We start from the raw sequence: 19,659 nt of genomic DNA, 5'->3' as shown, positions 1-19,659 counted from the left end.
AAGGACTGACCAAAACAAGACTTAAAATATTAAATAGTTCAAAGTCAGAATATTTAGTAGTGGGAGAAGAGTTATCTAAAAAGCCAAGTCCAGCAGAAGAGTTATCTAAAAAGCCAAGTCCAGCAGTATTATGAAAAAATTGTGTTTAATGCTCTGCAGCATTTACCTGAAGAATTATCAGGAGCCCAAGAACTGCTGTCTTGACATCCTCCAGAGAAGCTGAATATGACAGCAAGTCCCTCTCTTCCAGTTCAGAAGGAGATGACAGAGAATGTGCAGCCACCTTTGAAAGAGAAAAGCAACACATGGTTTAAACCTGCAGCACATCCTTTCTCTATTTCCATGCTGGAAGGGGAGGGAAGCCTCAGGAAGTCACCCCTGCTGGGAAATTCACCTTCTCTATGATATCCAGCAGGCTGTTGAAGTGGTGAGTGTTGCAGCCTTCAGCCAGGTCCACCAGCAGCTGAGTGGCCAATTTTCGGACCTGATGGTCTTTATCCTCTGGGATGTGAGCCAGCTGGGAGATCACCACCAGGTTTATCAGCTCTTCCTGCAAGAGGACAGACCCTCCTAAGCTGTCAGATGTTCAGCACATTAGAGAAAGAATTGCAAACAAAAGAACTCAGCTATTTTGGTACCAGGCTTGTTCCTCCACTGCTCCATTCCTTCATCTCCTCTTCCATCCAACAGGTATTTCTGTCTGCCAACCCTCCAGATATTTGTGACTTTTATTGAACTTTTCAGTGCTTTTGTCTGACCTATAGATTTGACAGCCCAGGCTCAAACAGACAAGGGATTTCTAGGCCTTGTTTTTTTTGAGAGAGAGAGGAAACAATAACAGCTTCACATTTTCACAAATCTTGAAGGAGTCCAAGGAGCATCTCTGCCCCTTCCTGCCCTCTGACACTTTGGGCACATCCTGAGGAGCTCAAGATAACCCTGGAGTTCTTCCCTAACTCCTCTCTCACAGAATTTCCATCTTGGACAGCAATTAAACTGCAAGCACCAAGACCAGTCACTGCTCAGTTGTCCAGTCCCCATCCTTTTACAAAGCTTTTAAATCAGCTTTGCACCTCTCACATCGACTGTCAATTCTTCCAAAACAAAATGGACATGGAATTAATGGCCTTAAAACAGGGAAGCCAAGACACAACCGGGTCTGTCCTCAAAACCCTGCAGCTCCCACTGCAAATTGCACATTCCTGTATCCAGCTAAGGACAAATAATGGCAAATCCCCCCACAAGCATCCCAAAGAAACAAGTGTGTGGGGGTGAGATTTAGAGGCCAGGGCTGTGCCTCCCCCAAGGGCAGAGGTGACCTGAAACCCCCATGACAATGTGCCCCACCAAAGGCTTTCCCACCCACCTGAGACCTCAGCTGGGACCCCCCGGCAAACACCCACCTCATAGAACTGTCTGTTGATGCTCAGCACAAAGGACAGCACATCCAGAACCTTAATCCTAACAGCACTACGGCTCTCATTCCTAAAACAGGAAAAGCAAATCCAAAATGAGCAAAATAAAGAGTTGTTGGTATTTAGGGAAGGGGGAAAAGAAAAGTAAAACAAGAAACTTCTTCTGAGTTGGAACAGTGAGAGATCAGCTGAGCCCTCAGTTAATGCCTCTACACCTGAAATCAGATTCAGGAACAATTGGAAATTCAAATCCCAGTTCAGCTTTTGCTCCTTCTGCAGACCTGTAATTGCAGCTTTCCCATTTCCAATCCAAACCAGGAAGCACATGTCAAAGGAACAAGTGCTCTGGTGAGCAAATTTAAAACCAAACACATGGCACTGAGGAAGAGCTGCTCTTTGGCAGCATTTCACAGAGGAGACAGAAGTTTGTTATTGCTCTGTGTTGATGTTTCAGAGCACAGAATCCCTCAGGGAGCACCAATTCAAAACCAGATAACTGGAATACTGGATAACCATATGCAATCCTAATGCTTAACAGGAAAATCTTGTTTGGTGTCAGAACTACAAAGTGCTGTGGAGTGGAACACAACTGCCTCAGCTAATTGGAATAGTACTGAATGGAATGAAAGAGAAGAAGAAAAAAGCAGCATCAAGAACTCAGTGGAAAGCTTTTCTTCTGTTAAATAAGTCCTTTCATGTGCTGTGCCCTGGGACTACCACTCTTCTCAGCAGCCACTTACTAACTTAGAACTTCAGAACGTTAGAACTTCAGAAAACAAGATTATGTAACACGACAAGGTGATAAGGAACACTTGAAAGTGCTTCTTGAAAGTAAGAAGTTCCTAAAGTTCTGATTTCCTACCTGAAGAATCTCTCCATTAAGAGCTGCAGGTTGTGGATCCAGCCATCTTTGGCAGGGTGGATGGACTGAGCTCTGTATGTTATCAGGTTTAACACAGAAGATTCCTTCATGAAAAGACCAAACAATGTTTTTAGTGTATAAGCAAACATAACAAATCCATTCCCCCAACCCCCTCCATGGGAATAAGGCTCATGGAAGTCCTTGCTGGGATTTTCTGACCATTTCCTATTTTAGGACTCTCAAATTTCAGCTCTAACAGAACAGACCCAAAAGGAGGATAACAAGAAAGCCTTACTGGTCTCTGATCAGCACATCTTTCCACCAGCTCAAAAAATCTCTCTTCAGAGCCATGAAAATCGTTCTGGTCACAGAGTTCTTCTACTGTGGTCAAAAGATCATGTACAATGGACTTCAGTTCTTGGCTCTCCAGAACCTGAAAAAAGACAAAACCATTCCTGAAAGAGTTCCACCTTGCCAAAAAGCGCTAATTTTAAATACAAACAGAAAACTCAAGAGAACCACAGCAGTGAGAACTGGGCTAAGCCTTTCTCAGCTTCCATTTCCCCAGAGAGCACAAACAGATCCATTTGCAGAACGATTTATGGCGAAGCCTTGGGACTGAAAGCACATCCAGGCAGGCCCAACAGGCACCTGCAGCTGCTGCAGCAATCTCTCCATGATGTCCAGGAGGATATCCCAGGTCACAGCCTGCAGCCCCTTGCCATATTTCTTGATCAGGCGTGTGATGGACAGAACGATCTCGTAGGACACGACTGCGTTGGGACAGGTCATGGCCTGGAAGCCAAAGCACTTGAGTCAGTGAGCAGGTGGGGGGCAGAGCCCACAAACCCTCTGCACCCCACTGCAACACGCCTTATTAATTAGGAAATCAGCCTGGAGGCCTGAGAGAAATCCATTCGAGTCTCTGCACACAAAGGACACAGCACAGAACCACTTTCTCCAAGCACTTCTGCTCTCCTGCGAGCAGCTGTAGCTCAGATGGAAGGCACAGCCCCATCCTACAGGCACACAAGGGGGTTAAAGCCAGTAATTCCTGCTTGAGGCACTCAGATGAGGAACTTTTGAGAGCTCTGAGGCTGCCCCTGGAGACACTCTCCCTCACTTTTTGTACCACCCACTGGGAAGAGTGAAAGTTGTTGCTTCGTATTTTAATTTTTCAGGTGAAGTACCCACAATGTAGGTATTTGCTAGAAAGGATTCAGACTTTGCTTTTCTGGCCAAAGATATGCGAGGAGGAGGCCTCAGCTACAGACATAAATCCTCTTGTTTTACTTGTTTTACTGTTTCTCCCTGCTTCACCCCACACCCAATTTCTCCCTCTCGTCCTCCAAGCCTACAAAGATCTCTTTGGTGTAGGGGGCCACATTTTTGGTTTAAATTTGTCCAAGTAATTAAAAAGTTCCCCCAGCATCCCAGCCTACCTTGAGGAATGAAGGCAGCACTGAAGTGGGGGAGTTCCTGAGGGAATTGAGGCGATGAGCCCCCCACAGAGCCATCCCAACAAAGAACACAGCTCCTCTCAGCAGGGCTGCATCTGCCATGTAGGATCTAAGGACAGGGGGAAGGGAAAACTCAGACCATGCCACAGTTATTTCAGCATACAAAGTCAATAGGAGTATGCACTGTCCCAACAGGAATTCCCAGCTGTTACACATCAGGGCCTTGCACAGCAATGGACAAACATGAAAAGCAGAAAATCATTCACCACAACTTTAAACAGAGGGAAATTAAATTCAGAAAGGCCCTAAATGAGCACTTCAGCAGCGTAACTAGAAAGGGAAATTATTTCTAAGCACCAGAACCTTCAGCTTGTCCTACTGAGGTTGGTGACTCCCCATCCATCTCACCAGGACTTCACTGAATTCCTTGATTTGTTGGATCCTCCTCCCTTACCTGTCTTCCATGATCCTGCACATGTTGTAGATGGCACTGTGTCCCAAGTGAGTTCCCAAGAGGTTGCGCATGAGCTGCAAATTCAGAGAGAACACCTCAATCCCCAGTTGTTAAAACACTCAGTGGCCTAAACATGGATTTAACTGGCCATGCTTCTGCAGTAAATGTGTCCTGCCTTTCCCAAGCCAGGACAGGAGCCTGTCACAGCAGCTGAAACCAGGGGAGAATCCCATGCACTTGAATCCCATGGACGCTGATCCCTTCAATACTTCAACAGTTTTTAATTTACTCTTAAAACCAAGCTGAGACTGGTGGCAGATGTGCACAGGTAAGTCTGACACTTCAGCCAGGAGTGAACTGATGAAAGCAAGCAGAGCTTCTGACCTTCCAGCAGGGCTCACAGAGCTCCTTCACGTTGATGGTGCGGCACAGGGTGATGATGAACACGGGCAGGTTCTCCGAGGGCAGGCAGTTGTAACAAACAACTGCATCCAGGACTTGCAAGGAAATCTTTGGGAAAGGGAAAGACAAAATGGTTGTACACTTTCCTGTGATTCAATCAGGTCAAATCCTCACCTGGTACACCCAGGAAATCTTCTGGAAGTCAAACGGGATGAAGATTTTTTTGGTTTTTTTTTTTTTTTTTCCTTTTTAAAAAGCATTGTCCATTCATTTATCAAATTGATTGATGCTCTGTTTGCTTTGGAATAAATTAATAGTGTATGAGATTTACTGGCTTACAAATAACAAAATATTGCATCAGCTCTCTTGAAAGATGAGAATAAACCCAGAGTCTGATGATCTGAACTTGTTTGTAAAAGTTTACAAAGAACTTCAAAGGGTTCTGCAGTACTAAAAGAAACTCAGATCACTGACCTCTATGTCCATAGATGATGAAGTCTGAATGCACAAGAGGCAGATCTTGCTGTTAAGAAAGAACATTTAATTAGAATTGTTTGCTCCACATGATTCTGGGCAAATTACAAAGAGCCAGAACAGTCAGGTTAATTGCCATTTTATTTAACTCCTCACTGCCCTTCCTGTGGCAATGTTGGTGGCACCCCAAGGGACACTGAGCTCTGCAGGCTCTTTTATAAAGTTCAAGGGAGACTTAAATGCAGCTCAGGTAATTCAACAGCACAGATCCTTGTGAGACTAAGCAATGCAAACAGGCCCACCCCATGGAATGGGAAAAGCACTTTAAGTTAAACTAAAACAGATTTGAACACCGCAAGAACTGAAAATCAAATATTTGTCAGAAATCACCTAGGATGAAACAGATCCAGATGAGGACAAAAAATATCCCAGTTGTCTGTATATTGACCTTCAACTTTCTCTCTAATTTACCAGGAATAAGCAGGTAGGAGTTAAAAAAAAAAAAAAAAAACAAAAACAACTCACTGGACCATGTCAGCTACGTAGTCTTCCAGATAGCAGCTATTGAATTTCACCAGGTTCACCAGAACCAGGAGGAACTCAGAAGTCAGCCCAACATCCATCCACTGCAGCACAAAATCAGCTAAAGAAGGAAAAAAAAAAACCCTGTTACAATAGGCCTTCTACCCAGGAATGACAGCACTATCTTTTTCTGTTATCACTGGGTGCCTCTGCCTGGATTTATTCCCCCCAGACTGAAGAGGGGCTGGGACAACACTCACCCAGCTCCTCCTCTAGGTAGGTGATGTATCGTCCGTTCTCCGTCAGAGCCTTGAACACTTCCAGCCGTTCGTGCAAATCTTCATTGGAGGGATAATCCTTAATAACCTTAAAAAAATGGGCTCTGAGGATCCCCAGCCTCTCACCCTTCAAATGAAAAAAGGGAAGGGGTTAAGGCCTGGACATTAGCAAGGTATACCTCAGCAATCTTCATGCTTTAAAACAGCTTTTTGTTGAATCAATGCCTATTCTCTTCATAAGCACCCACCCCTGTTTTCTCAGAACACTGAGAACGACAACTTTGGGCTGATTCAGCCCCTTGTTTGTGCAACACGTTGGGAAATCTGAAGAATTCGTTGTGTGCTGAACTTGGCCAGGCTGGAAGTGTCTCACACAGAACCCCTCGCATACCTGAAACATCAAAACCAGCTGCAAACTGGGACTAGAAGGTCTGGGCAAAGACCACATAAAATCTGCTGAATTATGCTGAACTTAACCCAAAGTATTTCCTCCTTCTCAAGAGCGTTACCCCAACCAGAACAGCTTTCTGTGAGTTGTGTGAAAAGTTTTGCTACGAGGTCAAATCAAGACTTAAAACTAAAATGCTTCCTCTTCTCATTTATGAGGCACAACCCAAATTACAAATATGAACCTTTGCAGAGAAGAGCTCCCTGGTGCTTTTCCCATTTCCCCCTGACAAAGCCCAGTTTAGGTCAGTGTCCCCTGCCCCATGGGGCTGTTGTCACCTGTCCCTGCACGATGGACTTGAGCAGGTGGAGCACGGCGTGCCTGGCCTCGGCGGGACGCTCCGGCTGCAGCAGGTCAGCCACCACCTTCCACACGGCCTCCACGGCGTGCTGGGAGCAGAAACAAAAACCAAAACCAAAGCAAAAGCATGAGGCAGGAAAGCCCAGCTCCTCCAGGACCTCCAGCCAGCAGGTGACAACGAATTACGGCAATCCATGGCGAAGATCCAGGCGTTCCATGTGCGGAGCTCTCTGTTCTGAGGGACACTCACCCACCTGGTCACACACTCAGATCAAGCCCAGGAGACACCAAATCCAGCCCTACGCCCCAGGAACTGCAATTGCTCATTCCACACTCACTGCAAGTGGGAATATTTGTGCAGAACCCTTCAGCCAGCTACAAGAGGAGTTCAAAACCAACTGGGGGATGCTTATTAATGAGCCAGGAGATAAGGAAACCTCTCCAAACATCATCTCCCATGAGCTGTCCTGAATATCCCCAGCATTCTCCTTCCAGGAAGGTCCAGGAAGCCCAACTGCTCCATCCCCTCTGCTGCAGAGCTGGAAGGCTGGGCAGACTAATAATTCCCTTTTACAGCACAAAGCAGCCTCTGGGATCACCCATTTTAAAAAGCTTTCTAAACAACAGGAGTCCCTTACAATAGTTTGAGAGCTGCTGCTTGTATTTCCATCCTTCCAATACTCACGGAACACTTTGGAACTCACCTCTTCAATTTTTTTGGTTTTTGCCACTTCACAAATTTGACTGATTGCTCGTATCCTGTTACTCAATCCACACTCTATGCTCAGTTCCTGGAAAGAAATGGAGAAATAAGCTAACAGTTTATCTTACCAGAAACACTTATCCATTTCTCCAAGGGGAGAAGGAATTCTGGTCTCCTTCTCCCTTTTTTTTTGTATTTTCCTCCTCGTGTGCCAACTATTCTGCTTACAGACTTGTGGTACCAATTACTGGAATCAATTATTTTATTCTTCATTTCCACAGAACCGTAAGGTTTTCATAAAACAGAAACAGTTCCCAGCTTGTGGAAATTGCCACCACAGAAACTTCATCAAGCTCAGACCATAAAAAATCAAGGGGACAGGGAAATAACCTGTAGCCCAGCATAACAAATATCTCCAAAGTATTCAAAGAGTGAGTAACTCAAATGTTGGAGCTGCAAACTAGGTGAGTTCTACATCCAGTTCACCAGAGAATGAACTGAGAGTTCAGGAGAGGGAATGATGGAGAGGAACTGAGTGCCAAAAAGCCCAGGAAAGGAGCAAGCTCTCCTGATGCCCTCAGCTGAGGTACCCCCACCTTCACTCCACTCAGTTCTCACACCTTGAGTATTTCAGCAGTGATGATAAACTCTGTCTGCTTGCCCTCCGACGACTTGGAGCTCCCCCGGGATGTTCCCAGCCCCAGGAGGTTCCTGAACTTCTCCTTCAGCCCGGAATCCTTGCTCTGAGGCTTTGCCATTGCTGCCAAGAGCTGAGGCCCTGCAAACACAGAACAGGGATCTGGCAAGGGAGGCCCAAGGGGAATATTTCAGCAGGAAAACCCCAATAACAGCATCACAGCAGGGCTTTTCCAAAGAGCCTGGGTGTCTTGAGCCTTCTCAAACACGGGAGAAGCCCAACACTGAGGAAACACAAGGAGCTTGTGCTGCTCCTGCCTTCAGCACTCGCATCTGCAGCTCCCCATGGAACACGGGGCTTTGGGATCACCTTTCCTGGGAGCTGTGAGTGCCCAGCCCAGCACTCAGGCTGATTCTTGCACTATGTCCACGTGCACACACTTCTTGGAGGGTGTGAGCTGGATACTTGTTCCCAAAGCAAAGGCCAAGCTCACCGTGCTGTGCTGTCCATGTGGAAGTGAGGAAGGACTTACAGCTCTGAGTGTTGGAACATCCAAGTGCTGCCACGGCAAGAGAAAGATGGGGCAAGAACAAGGACAGCCACTGCAACAACAACCTCCAGAAAGTGCCTCCCCTTGCCCTGGGCACACGACCCCGCACAACCCCAGAGCCCTCTGTGCCCACGGACGTGCCATGGCCTTCCCACAGCCTGGGCACAGCAATCCCTGCTGCTCCCGGGGATGCACCACACAGCCTGTCCCTGCATCCCGGGGGACACGCCATGGACCCTGGCACTGTCACCAGGGGACACGCCATGGACCCCTGACAATGTCACCAGGGGACACGCCATGGACCCCTGACAATGTCACCAGGGGACACGCCATGGACCCTGGCACTGTCACCAGGGGACACGCCATGGACCCTGGCACTGTCACCAGGGGACACGCCATGGACCCTGGCACTGTCACCAGGGGACACTCCATGGACCCCTGACAATGTCACCAGGGGACACGCCATGGACCCTGACAATGTCACCAGGGGACACGCCATGGACCCTGGCACTGTCACCAGGGGACACGCCATGGACCCTGGCACTGTCACCAGGGGACACGCCATGGACCCTGGCACTGTCACCAGGGGACACGCCATGGACCCTGGCACTGTCACCAGGGGACACCCCATGGATCCCGGCCCAATGTCACCAGGGGACACAGGCAGCCCCCAGCCCTCTGTCCCCAGGGACACTCGGAATGCACCGCCCTGGGGACCCCCACAGCCCCAACCCACCCCGGGCGACGGCACATTGTCCCCCCGCGACCCCCAAACAAGCCGGGACACGCCACAACCGCTTAGGGACACACAAGGGGGGTCACACCGCAGAGCCCCCGAACACAACGGGGTTAAACACCCCAGACCCCAACAAACACAACGGGGGTCACACCCCAGACCCCAACAAACACAACGGGGGTTAAACACCCCAGACCCCAACAAACACAACGGGGGTCACACCGCAGACCCCAACAAACACAACGGGGGTCACACCCCAAACCCCCCGAACACAACGGGGGTCACACCCCAGACCCCAACAAACACAACGGGAGTTAAACACCCCAGACCCCAACAAACACAACGGGGGTCACACCCCAGACCCCCCGAACACAACGGGGGTCGCACCGCAGCCCCCGGACACACAGCGCGGCCCCAGAGCGCGGCCCCCTCCCCGGTGCCGGGTCCCCCCGCCACTCACCCCGAGCCCAGCCCGGCCCGGCCCGGCCCGGCCCGGTCCCGCCGCCCCGGCCCGCTCCGCTCGGGGCCCGGTGCCGGTCCCGCCCCCGCGCTCGCCCCGCCCGTTCCGGCCCCGCTGCGCCCCGGGCCCGGTAGTTCCCGGAGCCGCCATGAGCGCGGCCCGGCCCGGGCTGCGGCGGCTGCGCTCGGCCGCGGGCAGCGCGGGTACGGGCAGGGATGGGGTACGGGGATGGAATGGGGTACGGGCAGGGAATGGGGTACGGGCAGGGAATGGGGTACGGGACAGGGAATGGGGTACGGGGAGGGAATGGGGTACGGGACAGGGAATGGGGTACGGGGAGGGAATGGGGTACGGGGATGGGATGGGGTACGGGACAGGGAAATTAGGGTACGGGCAGGGATGGGGTACGGGCAGGGATGGGGTACGGGACAGGGAAATTAGGGTACGGGCAGGGATGGGGTACGGGGATGGAATGGGGTACGGGCAGGGAATGGGGGCACAGGCAGGGAATGGGGTACGGGACAGGGAAATTAGGGTACGGGCAGGGATGGGGGTACGGGCAGGGATGGGCGTATGGGAGGGAATGGGGTACCGGACAGGGAATGGGGATGCGGGCAAGGGGAATTGGGGTACGGGCAGGGAATGGGGGTACGGGACAGGGAAATTAGGGTATGGGCAGGGGATGGGGTATGGGGAGGGAATGGGGTACGGGCAGGGATGGGGTACGGGACAGGGGATGGGGTACGGGGAGGGAAATTAGGGTACGGGGACGAAATGGGGTACGGGCAGGGAATGGGGTACGGGGAGGGAATGGGGTACGGGCAGGGAATGGGGTACGGGGAGGGAATGGAGTACGGGCAGGGAATGGGGGTACAGGCAGGGGATGGGGTGCAGGCAGGGAATGGGGGTACGGGCAGGGGATGGGGTATGGGCAGGGGAATTGGAGTACGGGACAGAGAATGGGGGTATGGGTACGGGATGGAGAGTATGGACAGGGGTGAGGATACAGGACAGGGGATGGAGAATATGAGAGAGGGATCGTGGCTTCCTGAGGGTACGGGAAGAGGGGATCGAGGACACGGGGCGTGCGCGAGAGGGGGAACTGCTGCTCTGGGAAGGGGGATCGGGGCTGTGCTGGGCACGGGGAGCGGCTGGGGCTGCACCTGGCTGGGGACAGGGGCTGGGTGTCCTTGTCACGACCCCCTTGGAGCGAGGGATGTGGCTGTCCTGGGCTGGGGATGCACCTCCAGCAGCCTCAGCTGTGTTGGGACACGTGTCCCCATCGTGTGACGTGCGACCCCGCTGTTGTCACCTGTTGCCACCTGTCTCGCAGGTCCTTCTGCCCTCCCTCGCCCCGTGCTGGCTCTGCCTGGGACCGGGGCACGTTCAGTGTTTGGGCTGGGACTAAGGGCAGGGAACTCGCCCTGGTCAGGGTCCCCTGGGTGGTTGGTGGCGCACGGGGCCGTCACCGAGCTCTGTGAGGGGTGAAGGCAGCTTTCCTGCAGCGTGGAATCTCTGCTGTGCCGTGCAGGGAGCCAGATCCAGGGCACACGGCAGAGCAGGAGGAGGAAGAGCCTGGCCATCGCCTACGAAGCGGGGCAGGGCGATGGGGCCGAGCCCCGGCGGGCGCGCTGGGAGCCGCCGCGCTGGCGGGAGCAGCTGCAGCGCATCCGGGACATGAGGAGCAGCAGGGATGCTCCCGTGGATGAGATGGGAGTGCAGAGGTGCTACGACAGCAGTGCACCTCCAGAGGTAACAGCATCCCCACAGGGAACAGCGTCCATGGGTAACAGCATCCCCACAGGGAACAGCGTCCTGCTGCCAGCTCCGGCAGGCACAGCAAAACACAGCCTCCCTCATGCTCATGCTGCCCCTGGATCTGTCCCACTTGGGATATTTCCAGGTCAGATATGGGATCAGGACTCCTGGCTGGGATTGGTCCCAGACGACGTGATGAATGTGAGGGGCGGCGCTGCTTTATGGAGCTGGCTGGCAGGGCATGGAGCCACATTCTTTTTTTTTCCTTAAAAATCTCTGTAGGAGTCCAAGGAAAGTATTCAGCCAGGTGGAATGCGGAGGAATATTGGGAGTGTCCAGGGGCAGGCTTAGAGGAGCAGTGGGAGCCGCTGGAGTGGGAATGTGAGGATCACAGAATGCCAGAATTGATAGGGTTGGAAGGGACTTTGGAGACCAGCTAATCCAACCCCACAGACTTGGAGCAGCAGGAACCTCTGGAGTGGGAATGTGGGGATCATCCAGAGGCAGGCTCAGAGGAGCAGTGGGACGTGCTGGGCTCTGAGGGAGGGCTGTGGAGGACACAGCTGGACAGCCTCGGCACATGGAATGCTGTCCTTGCTGCTGGCATCCCGCCCTGGCCTTGGGTCCCTGGGGAGAAGGATGAGCTGTGACCCCGGAGCCAGAGAGCATCACACGCTCTCAGCCACGTGGGTTGGCAGCTGTGGGGCCAGGGGACCACACGGAAATAGCTCCTCTTCCCTGGGGAAGCTGCGCTGTTGCTTCCAAGAAGAAGTGGGTGTTGTAACCCTCAGCTCCTCAGACCATTTCTTTGTACCCTGAGATTATCCTGCTTCCACGCACGCAGGGATTTTTCCTGGTGCACCTGTGGTTTTGTAAACTTTGCAGGAGAGCTGGAGGGAGGATTGTGTCCCACGTTATCCCGGGTCATCTTGGGTTAGTTGCATCATCCTCCTCTGGTGGGATGGAGTCACATCTGGGGAGAAAGAATTGGGAAATAGGAGGTGATGGCCTGGCTAAACCCTGCGTGGCTGCAGCAGAGGAATTCCTGGGATTTGTCTTTCCTTCTCCCAGTCTCTGTCTTCCCAGTTGTTCAGAGTTGGTTCCCTGAGGAGCTCACTGGAGCCAGACACCCAGTTCCTACTGAAGCCTAGTGGGAAAGGGTTGGGATCTTTTCAAAAGCTGCTTAAAGATGCAGCTTGCAACAGATGCATGAAAAATCATTGGGCGTTTGTGCCTGTGCATCCTGTGGCTCTCCTGGGAATTCCATCCTCAGGAAAAGCTTTGTCCAGCCCTTTGTGGCTCAGCACTGGTGTCTTTGGAGTGAGATCCCAGCAGGCAGAGCTGCTCCCTGCCCTCTCACAGCTACTGACAGCTGAGCTGGAAGGTGTTTCTTTTCTCCCTTTACTGGGTGGTGGAATTCAAAGGTTGTGGATTATTCCTGTTGCAGCCTTCTGGTCTCTTGGAGGCGGATAGGGCTGAAGGGTGGGAGCACACCCTGCACTGAGGGTGGTGCCAGAGGTGCTGGATCCTCCCAGATCCCCCCAGGGCATCTCAGTGTCCCCTGTGTCCCCAGGTGGTTGCCCTGATTTTAAAAAGTGTTTTCTTTTCTAGTTCTTTTGAAAGTTGTAAAGTTCTCATAAAACTTCTTTGACTTTCTAATAATGTTTACATATTTCAGAGTCAGAGTTCCCACACAATTTCATGTATAAATAGAATAGTTTTCATATTTCTCTGTGTGTGGAGAGAAATGATGGATTGATCTTTGCACCAGCGTGGTTGGAGAGGTGGCAATTCCATCCTCCAATCCACGGCCACCTTTAGAATTCTATAAACACCAGATGTTTGAATAAAACTGGCTCTTTTTAAACTTCCCAAGCCTCTGTGTACCCATTTTGTGTCCAACACCACCACCAGGTGATGCGCTACCAGGTGCTGCTGGCCCTGATGCTGTCCAGCCAGACCAAGGACCAGGTGACGAGCGCTGCCATGCTGCGCCTGCGCCGGCGCGGCCTCACCGTGGACAGCGTGCTGCAGATGGATGATGAGACCCTGGGGCAGATCATTTATCCCGTGGGCTTCTGGAGGGTGAGTGCAGCAGCGCCACAGGGACGTGGGGCAGCCCCCCTGTGCCCTCCCTGTGGCAGGAGTCGGGCTAGAAGCTGGATTTTACACCAGTTTTGGGGCTTTGTATTGCCAGCAGGGTGAAATGTTGGCTGCAGGGCCTGCAGTGTGCAGGGAGGTTGGAGCTCCCAGCTCTCAGCGTTTTCATTTCATGTAGAAGTCAAGGCTCTGTCTCCTCCACAGCTCCCATGTGTGGCCTCACCTGTAACACACACTCAGGACTGGTTGCTTTTCTGGGCTGTGTGTCTGTTTTCCCCGTGCTGGAGGGCAGCTTGGACTGTGTGCCTTTCCCCTTGGTTTTCCAGAACAAGGTGAAGTACATCAAGCAGACCACAGCCATCCTGAAGCAGAAGTACGGGGGTGACATCCCCAGCACTGTGGAGGAGCTGGTGCAGCTGCCAGGAGTTGGGCCCAAAATGGCCCATTTGGCCATGCACATTGCCTGGGACAGCGTGGCTGGGATAGGTAACCTGCACTGTGTTCTTCCCATCCCTCTCCCAAATCCCCATCCATTCCCCAGGTACAGGGGAAACACTGCAGCCTGGTAAGATCCCTTTGGTGCAGGGTATCTGGGTGGGGGAGCAATGTGACCCTCAGCCACTCACTCAGGGAGCTGCAGGATTTGAGCAGCTGCTGTTTCACCCCAGATTTGACAGCAGAGATTCCCAAGGGAAGTCACAGCCCTGGGGAGCTGGTGCCAGATGGGGCTGGACCATCACCTGCAGGTCCTGGCCTGGGGCCCCTGGGGGCAGATGAGTATTCCAAAAGGATGTGCTGCTTGGTGGAAGAGCCCTGGGAAAGCCAGGAGGAGTGAGTGGGTGGGAGCTGGATCCTGCAGCCCCTCTGGTGACCATCAGCTGGACAGGCCGTGGCCCCTGCCCTGCATCCAGCAGCCCTTGGGGTCTGTTGTTCTCCTGCTGAGGGGGAGGGAAGTCCAGAGGCAGCCAAACCAGCCAAGAGCTTTCCAAATAATTTTGTGCTCGGTTTTGATTTGGGAGGCAAGGCTTAGTCTTCCTGTTTACAGCAATTTCCTGGGGTTTGCCCAATTAGCCCCAGAGACAGGTTTATCACTGCTGATCTAACAATAATACACTTTGCATTCAGAGCTTTTGAGCTCAAAGCACATTATAAACACTGCTCTAAGCCTCCCAAGCCCTCTCTGCTGGTGGGTATTATGAAATGTGTTTTCCATGCGGGCAGAGGAAGGGGCAGAGATCACAATTTGCGTAACTTCAGCTGAAACTCCGGGAGGATGAGAAGGTGGAGAGGGAACGGGGGCCAGGCCCTGTGCCTGCTCCGTGGAGCAGGGGAGCCTTGGGAGAGAGGCTGGCTCCGACTGTGTGAGCCTGGGGAGACACAGCCACACGCCCCAAATGCTTTTGGCTCCGGGCCAGGGAAGAAAATGTTTGTTCTTGGAGTGAACCTCCCCTGCCCTGTGCTCCTGCCCCAGCCAGCTGCTCCTGCTGCCCCAGGGGAAGCCCTGCCCTGGGCCTGGGGGCTGTCACAGGCAGCTCTGGCTCTGCTCTCTCCGTTCAGGTGTGCCTGCCCCACCTAAACTCTGGGCTCTCCCTCCCCAGCTGTGGACACCCACGTGCACAGGATCTCAAACAGGCTCAAGTGGGTGAAGAAGGAGACCAAGAGCCCCGAGGAGACTCGGGTGGCACTGGAGGAGTGGCTGCCCAGGTGAGCCCCTGCTGGCTGCAGGAGCCATGTGTGCACAAAGCCCTGCTTGGGGCACTTTCAGGGACTGCATTTTGGCTCCTTCCTCCTGCCAGGCTGGCAGTAGCTGCAGGTGTTTCACCTGTCCCAGAGCTACAGCAGCAGCATCTCACCTGCGTGGTGGTTCTGTTGCTGTCAGATGGATCAGTCACCACTAGTGGAGCTCTTGATCCCTGATTTTTGCCTTACCAAGCTGACCATGACCCAAGCCAGGTGCTGAGCCCAGTGGCCACAGCAGCCTCAGCCCAGGGCTGGATTTTGGCCTTCACTGGTGGTTAATTTTCAGTATCAAACACCAGCTGGCACGTACAGAGGGACATCTCCACACCTGGCACGTGCCTGAGCACAGGCATTGCTCCCCCCAGCCCAGCAGGACCAGGAAAGGCTGGGAGGGCTGTTCTTAGCAGGGATCAGCAAGGCTGGGAGGGCTGGGACTCACCTCCAGGAGGAGCAGGCAGAAGGGGAAAGGGATCCCATTAACACCACAGGCTGTTCCTCAGCCCTTCCAAGCAGCTGCATGGCACCAGTGCTGTTTGTCCCCTCACTGCAGGGACCTCTGGAAGGAGATAAACTGGCTCCTGGTGGGCTTTGGGCAGCAGACCTGCCTGCCTGTGAAGCCTCGCTGCAGCCAGTGCCTCAACCAAGACATTTGCCCAGCTGCCAAGAGACTCTGAGGGATCATCCAGCCTTGGGAGAGCCACAAAGCTGCTTGGGCTGAGCCCTGCTACAGCTGGGCCTGGCACAGGGCTGGCAGTGTGACTGCAGGGGACAGGAGCCTGCTGCAGCAGCTCGAGGGAACAGCCACTGGCAATGCTCAGCTCTCCAGAGGGAAAAGGGGCTTTGAGAGGCAGCAATCCTGCTGGGACACAGCTGAAGGCTCCAGCCTGGGTGAATGGCTGAGCACAGCCCAGCTGTGCCACACTGAGTCACTGGAGAGAAAAGCTTTGTCCTCAGGGACTTGCTGCTGCTTGTAAATACTCCTTTAATAAAGGTGGTGAGGGCTTTTTTTGCACCCACGAGGTTTGCTGGCATTTTGTGTGACACTGGCTGAGGGGAGGAGAACGTGGGGTGACCTCAGCAAGGCTGAACCATGGCAACCTGCCCTGCCAGGCTGAGAGCAGGCAGCACACACCTGCCCAGCCCTGCCACGGAACCAGCTGTGCTGCCAGCAGGACAAGAGCTGTGCCAGGGGGCACAGCAGGAGGAATTTCTTCATGGGAAAGGTTGTTAAACACTGGAAGAGGCTGCCCAGGGAGGTGGTGGAGCTCCCATCCCTGCAGGTGTCCAGGGAAGGTCTGGACGTGGCACTCTGGGGATGGGGCACAGGTTGGACTTGATGATCCTGGAGATCTTTTCCAGCCTTGGTGGAATTCTGGGATTCTGAGGTGCAGCTGAAGCCTTCCCAAGCCAGGAGCAGGGGGAATCACTGCCTGGATGAGCGACCTCTGGGTCCTGGCAGCAGGACAGGGGGTGGGTGATGCAGAGCAGGGCCAGGAGCTGAGCCAGTGCCACTCTGTGTGTGCCACCAGGGTTACAGAGCCAGGCTGTGTCCCCAGGAGCTGACAGAGGGACAGCACCACCCCTGCGTTTTGTTCTTCAAAGAAAGGGCAGTGCTGACTTCATTGTGGAGCTTCAAAGGCGTAATTCCAGCTCCTCTTTAAAGAGGAAGCAAAGTTTACAATGTGCTAAAGGGCTGCAGTTCCGCCCTGGGCTCCCTGAGCAGCTGAGGAAGGAGCAGATAAGTGCTGGGTACATGGCAAACCAAGTTTATTACTGACATTACAGTGTACATGGTGGGTTTGCAATGCTGCTGCCAGCCTTAGACTTTATTGATTTTTCTTCTCCAAGTTAAGTGTACAGGAACTGAATAATCACTACTGAGCTACAACAAGATGTCAGGAATGCAGTCATGCTTCAACCAGGAGCAGTTTCCACGGACTAAGAGATTAAGATTTTCAATTTTACCAACACGGATTCGCACACCTGATTTCTTTTGATCTACATTCAACACTACACAAGTTTGTTGTTTTTTTTTTTCTTTCCCCCCCACTCAACTCCAGCAGTCTGGGGTGAGAAATGGGGTGCTGAGACCAGGTCTGTGCTGTGTGACGTGCACCAGGCTGTCCTGGGAGAGCTCTGCCCCGCGCAGCCCGGGCGCTGCCGGGGTTTGGCGACGGGAAGCACGGCATGGAAAAGAAGGGCTCCTTCCAAGCATTACCCGGAGAGAGAAGACAGTATTTTGGGGGCCAGAAAGAGAGCAGGTAGCTTGAAGTGGGATGGGGAAGAGGTGTCTTGTTAATGGCAGAGCCCCGAGGGGAGGCAGCCTCTCCACATCCCTCATCACCCCAGTGCCTGTCTCACCACCCACAGCCAAACACCTGCACCAGCTCCTCTCCAACGTCATTATTTTCAACCTGTTCAGCCCATCAACAATCCTAAAAGATAACTTGCATCGAGAGAACTCATCTCCTTCACCCCTGAGGCTCTCCACACTCTCCTGGCAGCAGCTGCCACCCAGGGGAGCCAAACACCCTGTGCTGAGCCCCAGCCCGCTGCTGAGGAGAGCAGAGGATGGCATAAGGCACCTTTTAGCTCCACAGTTTGGAAATACCTTAGGAAATCCGTGCAGAGCACACTGACCAGCCAAGGGTTCTACCCCGGAATGCTGCAGTGAGGCAGGGCACAGCCACAGCTCTGTGCTCACACCTCATCCATGGCCAGCTCGCTGGGAAAAGTGGCTTTGTGCTCCCACAGCAGGGCTGGGGTCGCTGCTGGAGCGTGGGAGGGAGTGGGGCAGCCCCAGCCCCTGCCCTGGTAACTCAGCTCTGCTTCCTGGGAGCGCTGCTGGCTGAGTCACCTTCACCCACACAGCCAGAGAAGCTTAAATGGACTTAATCTGTAGTGCTTTAAAGACACACTCTGAATGCCCGGAGTGGGGCTTTGGAGGAGGCCACGGGAAGCCAGAGGTGCTGCCCACTCCATCACACAGTGCCTGCTCCACCTGCAGCCCCACGGCTTCGGAGCGTGTCCTTCACACGGCGACACTCCCGGGCTGGGGACACCAAATCCCAGCCCAGGTGGGACCTGGAGCAGCCCCCGTGCCCAGCACTGAGCCTCAGTTAGAGCTGCATCCCTGTGCTCCCTCCTGGAAGCAGATGTTGGTTCATCCCCACTTCCAGGTCTGTCCAAAGGGTTTTTGTGGCATCTCGTGGTTCTCATCTTCATGCTCCGTGGGGCAGGACTGGCCCTGCTCCTCCTTCTCCTGCCACATCCACGGCTGCAGGTGGGGAGAGCTGTGGCCTTTGGGTTGGGGTTTGCTTTTAAACCCCACCCTCTCCCCTCTGCAGAGCTGTTTGGGGTGAAAAATGGGTTTTTACTGCCTGGGGACAAGCTGCTGGTGCGGGGAGATGTTCCTAAACTAACTGGAAACACATGGGACTTCATTAAAAAAACAAAAAAAAAAACCAACAAAACAAACATTTTTGCTTCAATAGCAAGGCCAACAAACGATTTCCAGCCACAGTCCATTTTCCCATGGTGGGAGTAGCCAATGCTGGGCACGGGGAGCTGGGGAGGGGGTCCCTGGCACCCCCACCACGAGCTGTGAGATGTCCCCACAGGGGCACCGAGCATCCCTTGGGGCTCAGTCTGGGACACCCACAAAGCCAAAAACACCCCACATAAACAGTAAAAAAGGAGTAACAGAAGCCTAAATGATGCAGGTAAGAAACAAGAGTTAAAATTCTTCCAGTCCTTTCTCACAGGAACGGGGGACGGCGGGCAGCCGGAGCCGGGCTCAAGAGCAAGCGAGAAAAGGAGCTTTGGTCACATTTTTCCTTATGAGAATCGCTGGTGAGTAACAATAATAATAATAACAACAACAATAATAAAAAATAAAAATAAAAAGGACTTTAAAATACGCCTTGTAAAAGCAACCAGTGAAGAGCAGAGCACAAAGCATCTCACGTGGACACCGAAGGACGGGGCGGAGGCCCCTCAGAAACGTCCGAGCTGGGGCGGGAGGGGGGCGGCCGGGGGCACCAGCAGGGCTCAGAAATTGCTGAAAATCTCCCGTTTCTTGTTCCAGTCCATCTGCGGCGCTCGCTTCTTCACACGCTTGGCCCTCACCTTCTCCTTGGCCTCGGCAGCCGTGGGGCTCAGGCTCAGCCCGCTCTCCTCAAACGGGTCCTTCTTGTCCGTGTCGCCGTCCTGCGAGGGAAGGGACAGAGCTGCCAGAGCTGCCCGCGGCCCCTCGGGGCATCCCCGAGCCTGGAAACCCCCCCCTGGCATCATCAGCCCCACGGCCACCTTGTCACCAGCCCAGAGCCACACCCAGGTGTTCCTCTGGGGACTCCACCAG

General features: G+C 53.3%; 3 protein-coding genes across 10 annotated transcripts in view; 1 reads left to right on the top strand and 2 right to left on the bottom strand.

Annotated features, from left to right (window-relative positions):
* TSC2 (TSC complex subunit 2) overlaps positions 1–9,772 on the bottom strand; it is a 33,587-nt gene extending 23,815 nt beyond the window's left edge. For 6 of the 7 annotated variants that reach the window (XM_053957067.1, XM_053957069.1, XM_053957068.1 and 3 more), the window contains exons 1-16: positions 9,702–9,772; positions 7,939–8,096; positions 7,320–7,406; positions 6,594–6,704; positions 5,850–5,994; positions 5,593–5,710; positions 5,068–5,116; positions 4,576–4,701; positions 4,192–4,265; positions 3,720–3,846; positions 2,929–3,072; positions 2,573–2,710; positions 2,278–2,381; positions 1,404–1,485; positions 395–550; positions 167–283 (exon numbers count right to left, since the gene is read on the bottom strand). In XM_053957067.1, the coding sequence (XP_053813042.1) occupies positions 167–283; positions 395–550; positions 1,404–1,485; positions 2,278–2,381; positions 2,573–2,710; positions 2,929–3,072; positions 3,720–3,846; positions 4,192–4,265; positions 4,576–4,701; positions 5,068–5,116; positions 5,593–5,710; positions 5,850–5,994; positions 6,594–6,704; positions 7,320–7,406; positions 7,939–8,076 (1,716 nt within the window). In that variant the 5' untranslated portion in view covers positions 8,077–8,096; positions 9,702–9,772. Of the gene's footprint in view, positions 1–166; positions 284–394; positions 551–1,403; positions 1,486–2,277; positions 2,382–2,572; positions 2,711–2,928; positions 3,073–3,719; positions 3,847–4,191; positions 4,266–4,575; positions 4,702–5,067; positions 5,117–5,592; positions 5,711–5,849; positions 5,995–6,593; positions 6,705–7,319; positions 7,407–7,938; positions 8,097–9,701 lie in introns of those variants that run through there. The other variant, XM_053957073.1, reaches the window with a different exon arrangement.
* A 55-nt stretch (positions 9,773–9,827) lies between these two features.
* Positions 9,828–16,318, top strand: NTHL1 (nth like DNA glycosylase 1). Of its 2 annotated transcripts, none has more exons than XR_008433703.1 (6): positions 9,828–9,904; positions 11,233–11,453; positions 13,374–13,544; positions 13,886–14,045; positions 15,117–15,263; positions 15,850–15,936. XR_008433703.1 is itself a non-coding variant. In XM_053957274.1 (6 exons), exons 1-6 carry the CDS (start codon positions 9,850–9,852, stop codon positions 15,971–15,973), a joined length of 837 nt encoding a protein of 278 aa, XP_053813249.1. In that variant the 5' UTR covers positions 9,828–9,849; the 3' UTR covers positions 15,974–16,318. The 2 variants fall into 2 exon arrangements, 1 of the variants encoding a protein (XP_053813249.1); XM_053957274.1 differs by having other exon boundaries at positions 15,158–15,263; positions 15,850–16,318.
* Positions 16,319–17,049: 731 nt separating this feature from the next.
* Positions 17,050–19,659, bottom strand: part of NHERF2 (NHERF family PDZ scaffold protein 2) — a 31,410-nt gene continuing 28,800 nt past the window's right edge. The window contains exon 7 of the mRNA XM_053957273.1: positions 17,050–19,508. Within this exon, the coding sequence (XP_053813248.1) occupies positions 19,350–19,508 (159 nt within the window). The 3' untranslated portion in view covers positions 17,050–19,349. The remainder of the gene's footprint in view (positions 19,509–19,659) is intronic.

Source organism: Vidua chalybeata, chromosome 16, assembly GCF_026979565.1.
Source record: "Vidua chalybeata isolate OUT-0048 chromosome 16, bVidCha1 merged haplotype, whole genome shotgun sequence".
Classification (NCBI taxonomy): Eukaryota; Metazoa; Chordata; class Aves; order Passeriformes; family Viduidae; genus Vidua; species Vidua chalybeata.
Note: the sequence above shows the minus strand (reverse complement) of the source record. Positions and strands in the feature narration are given on the sequence as shown.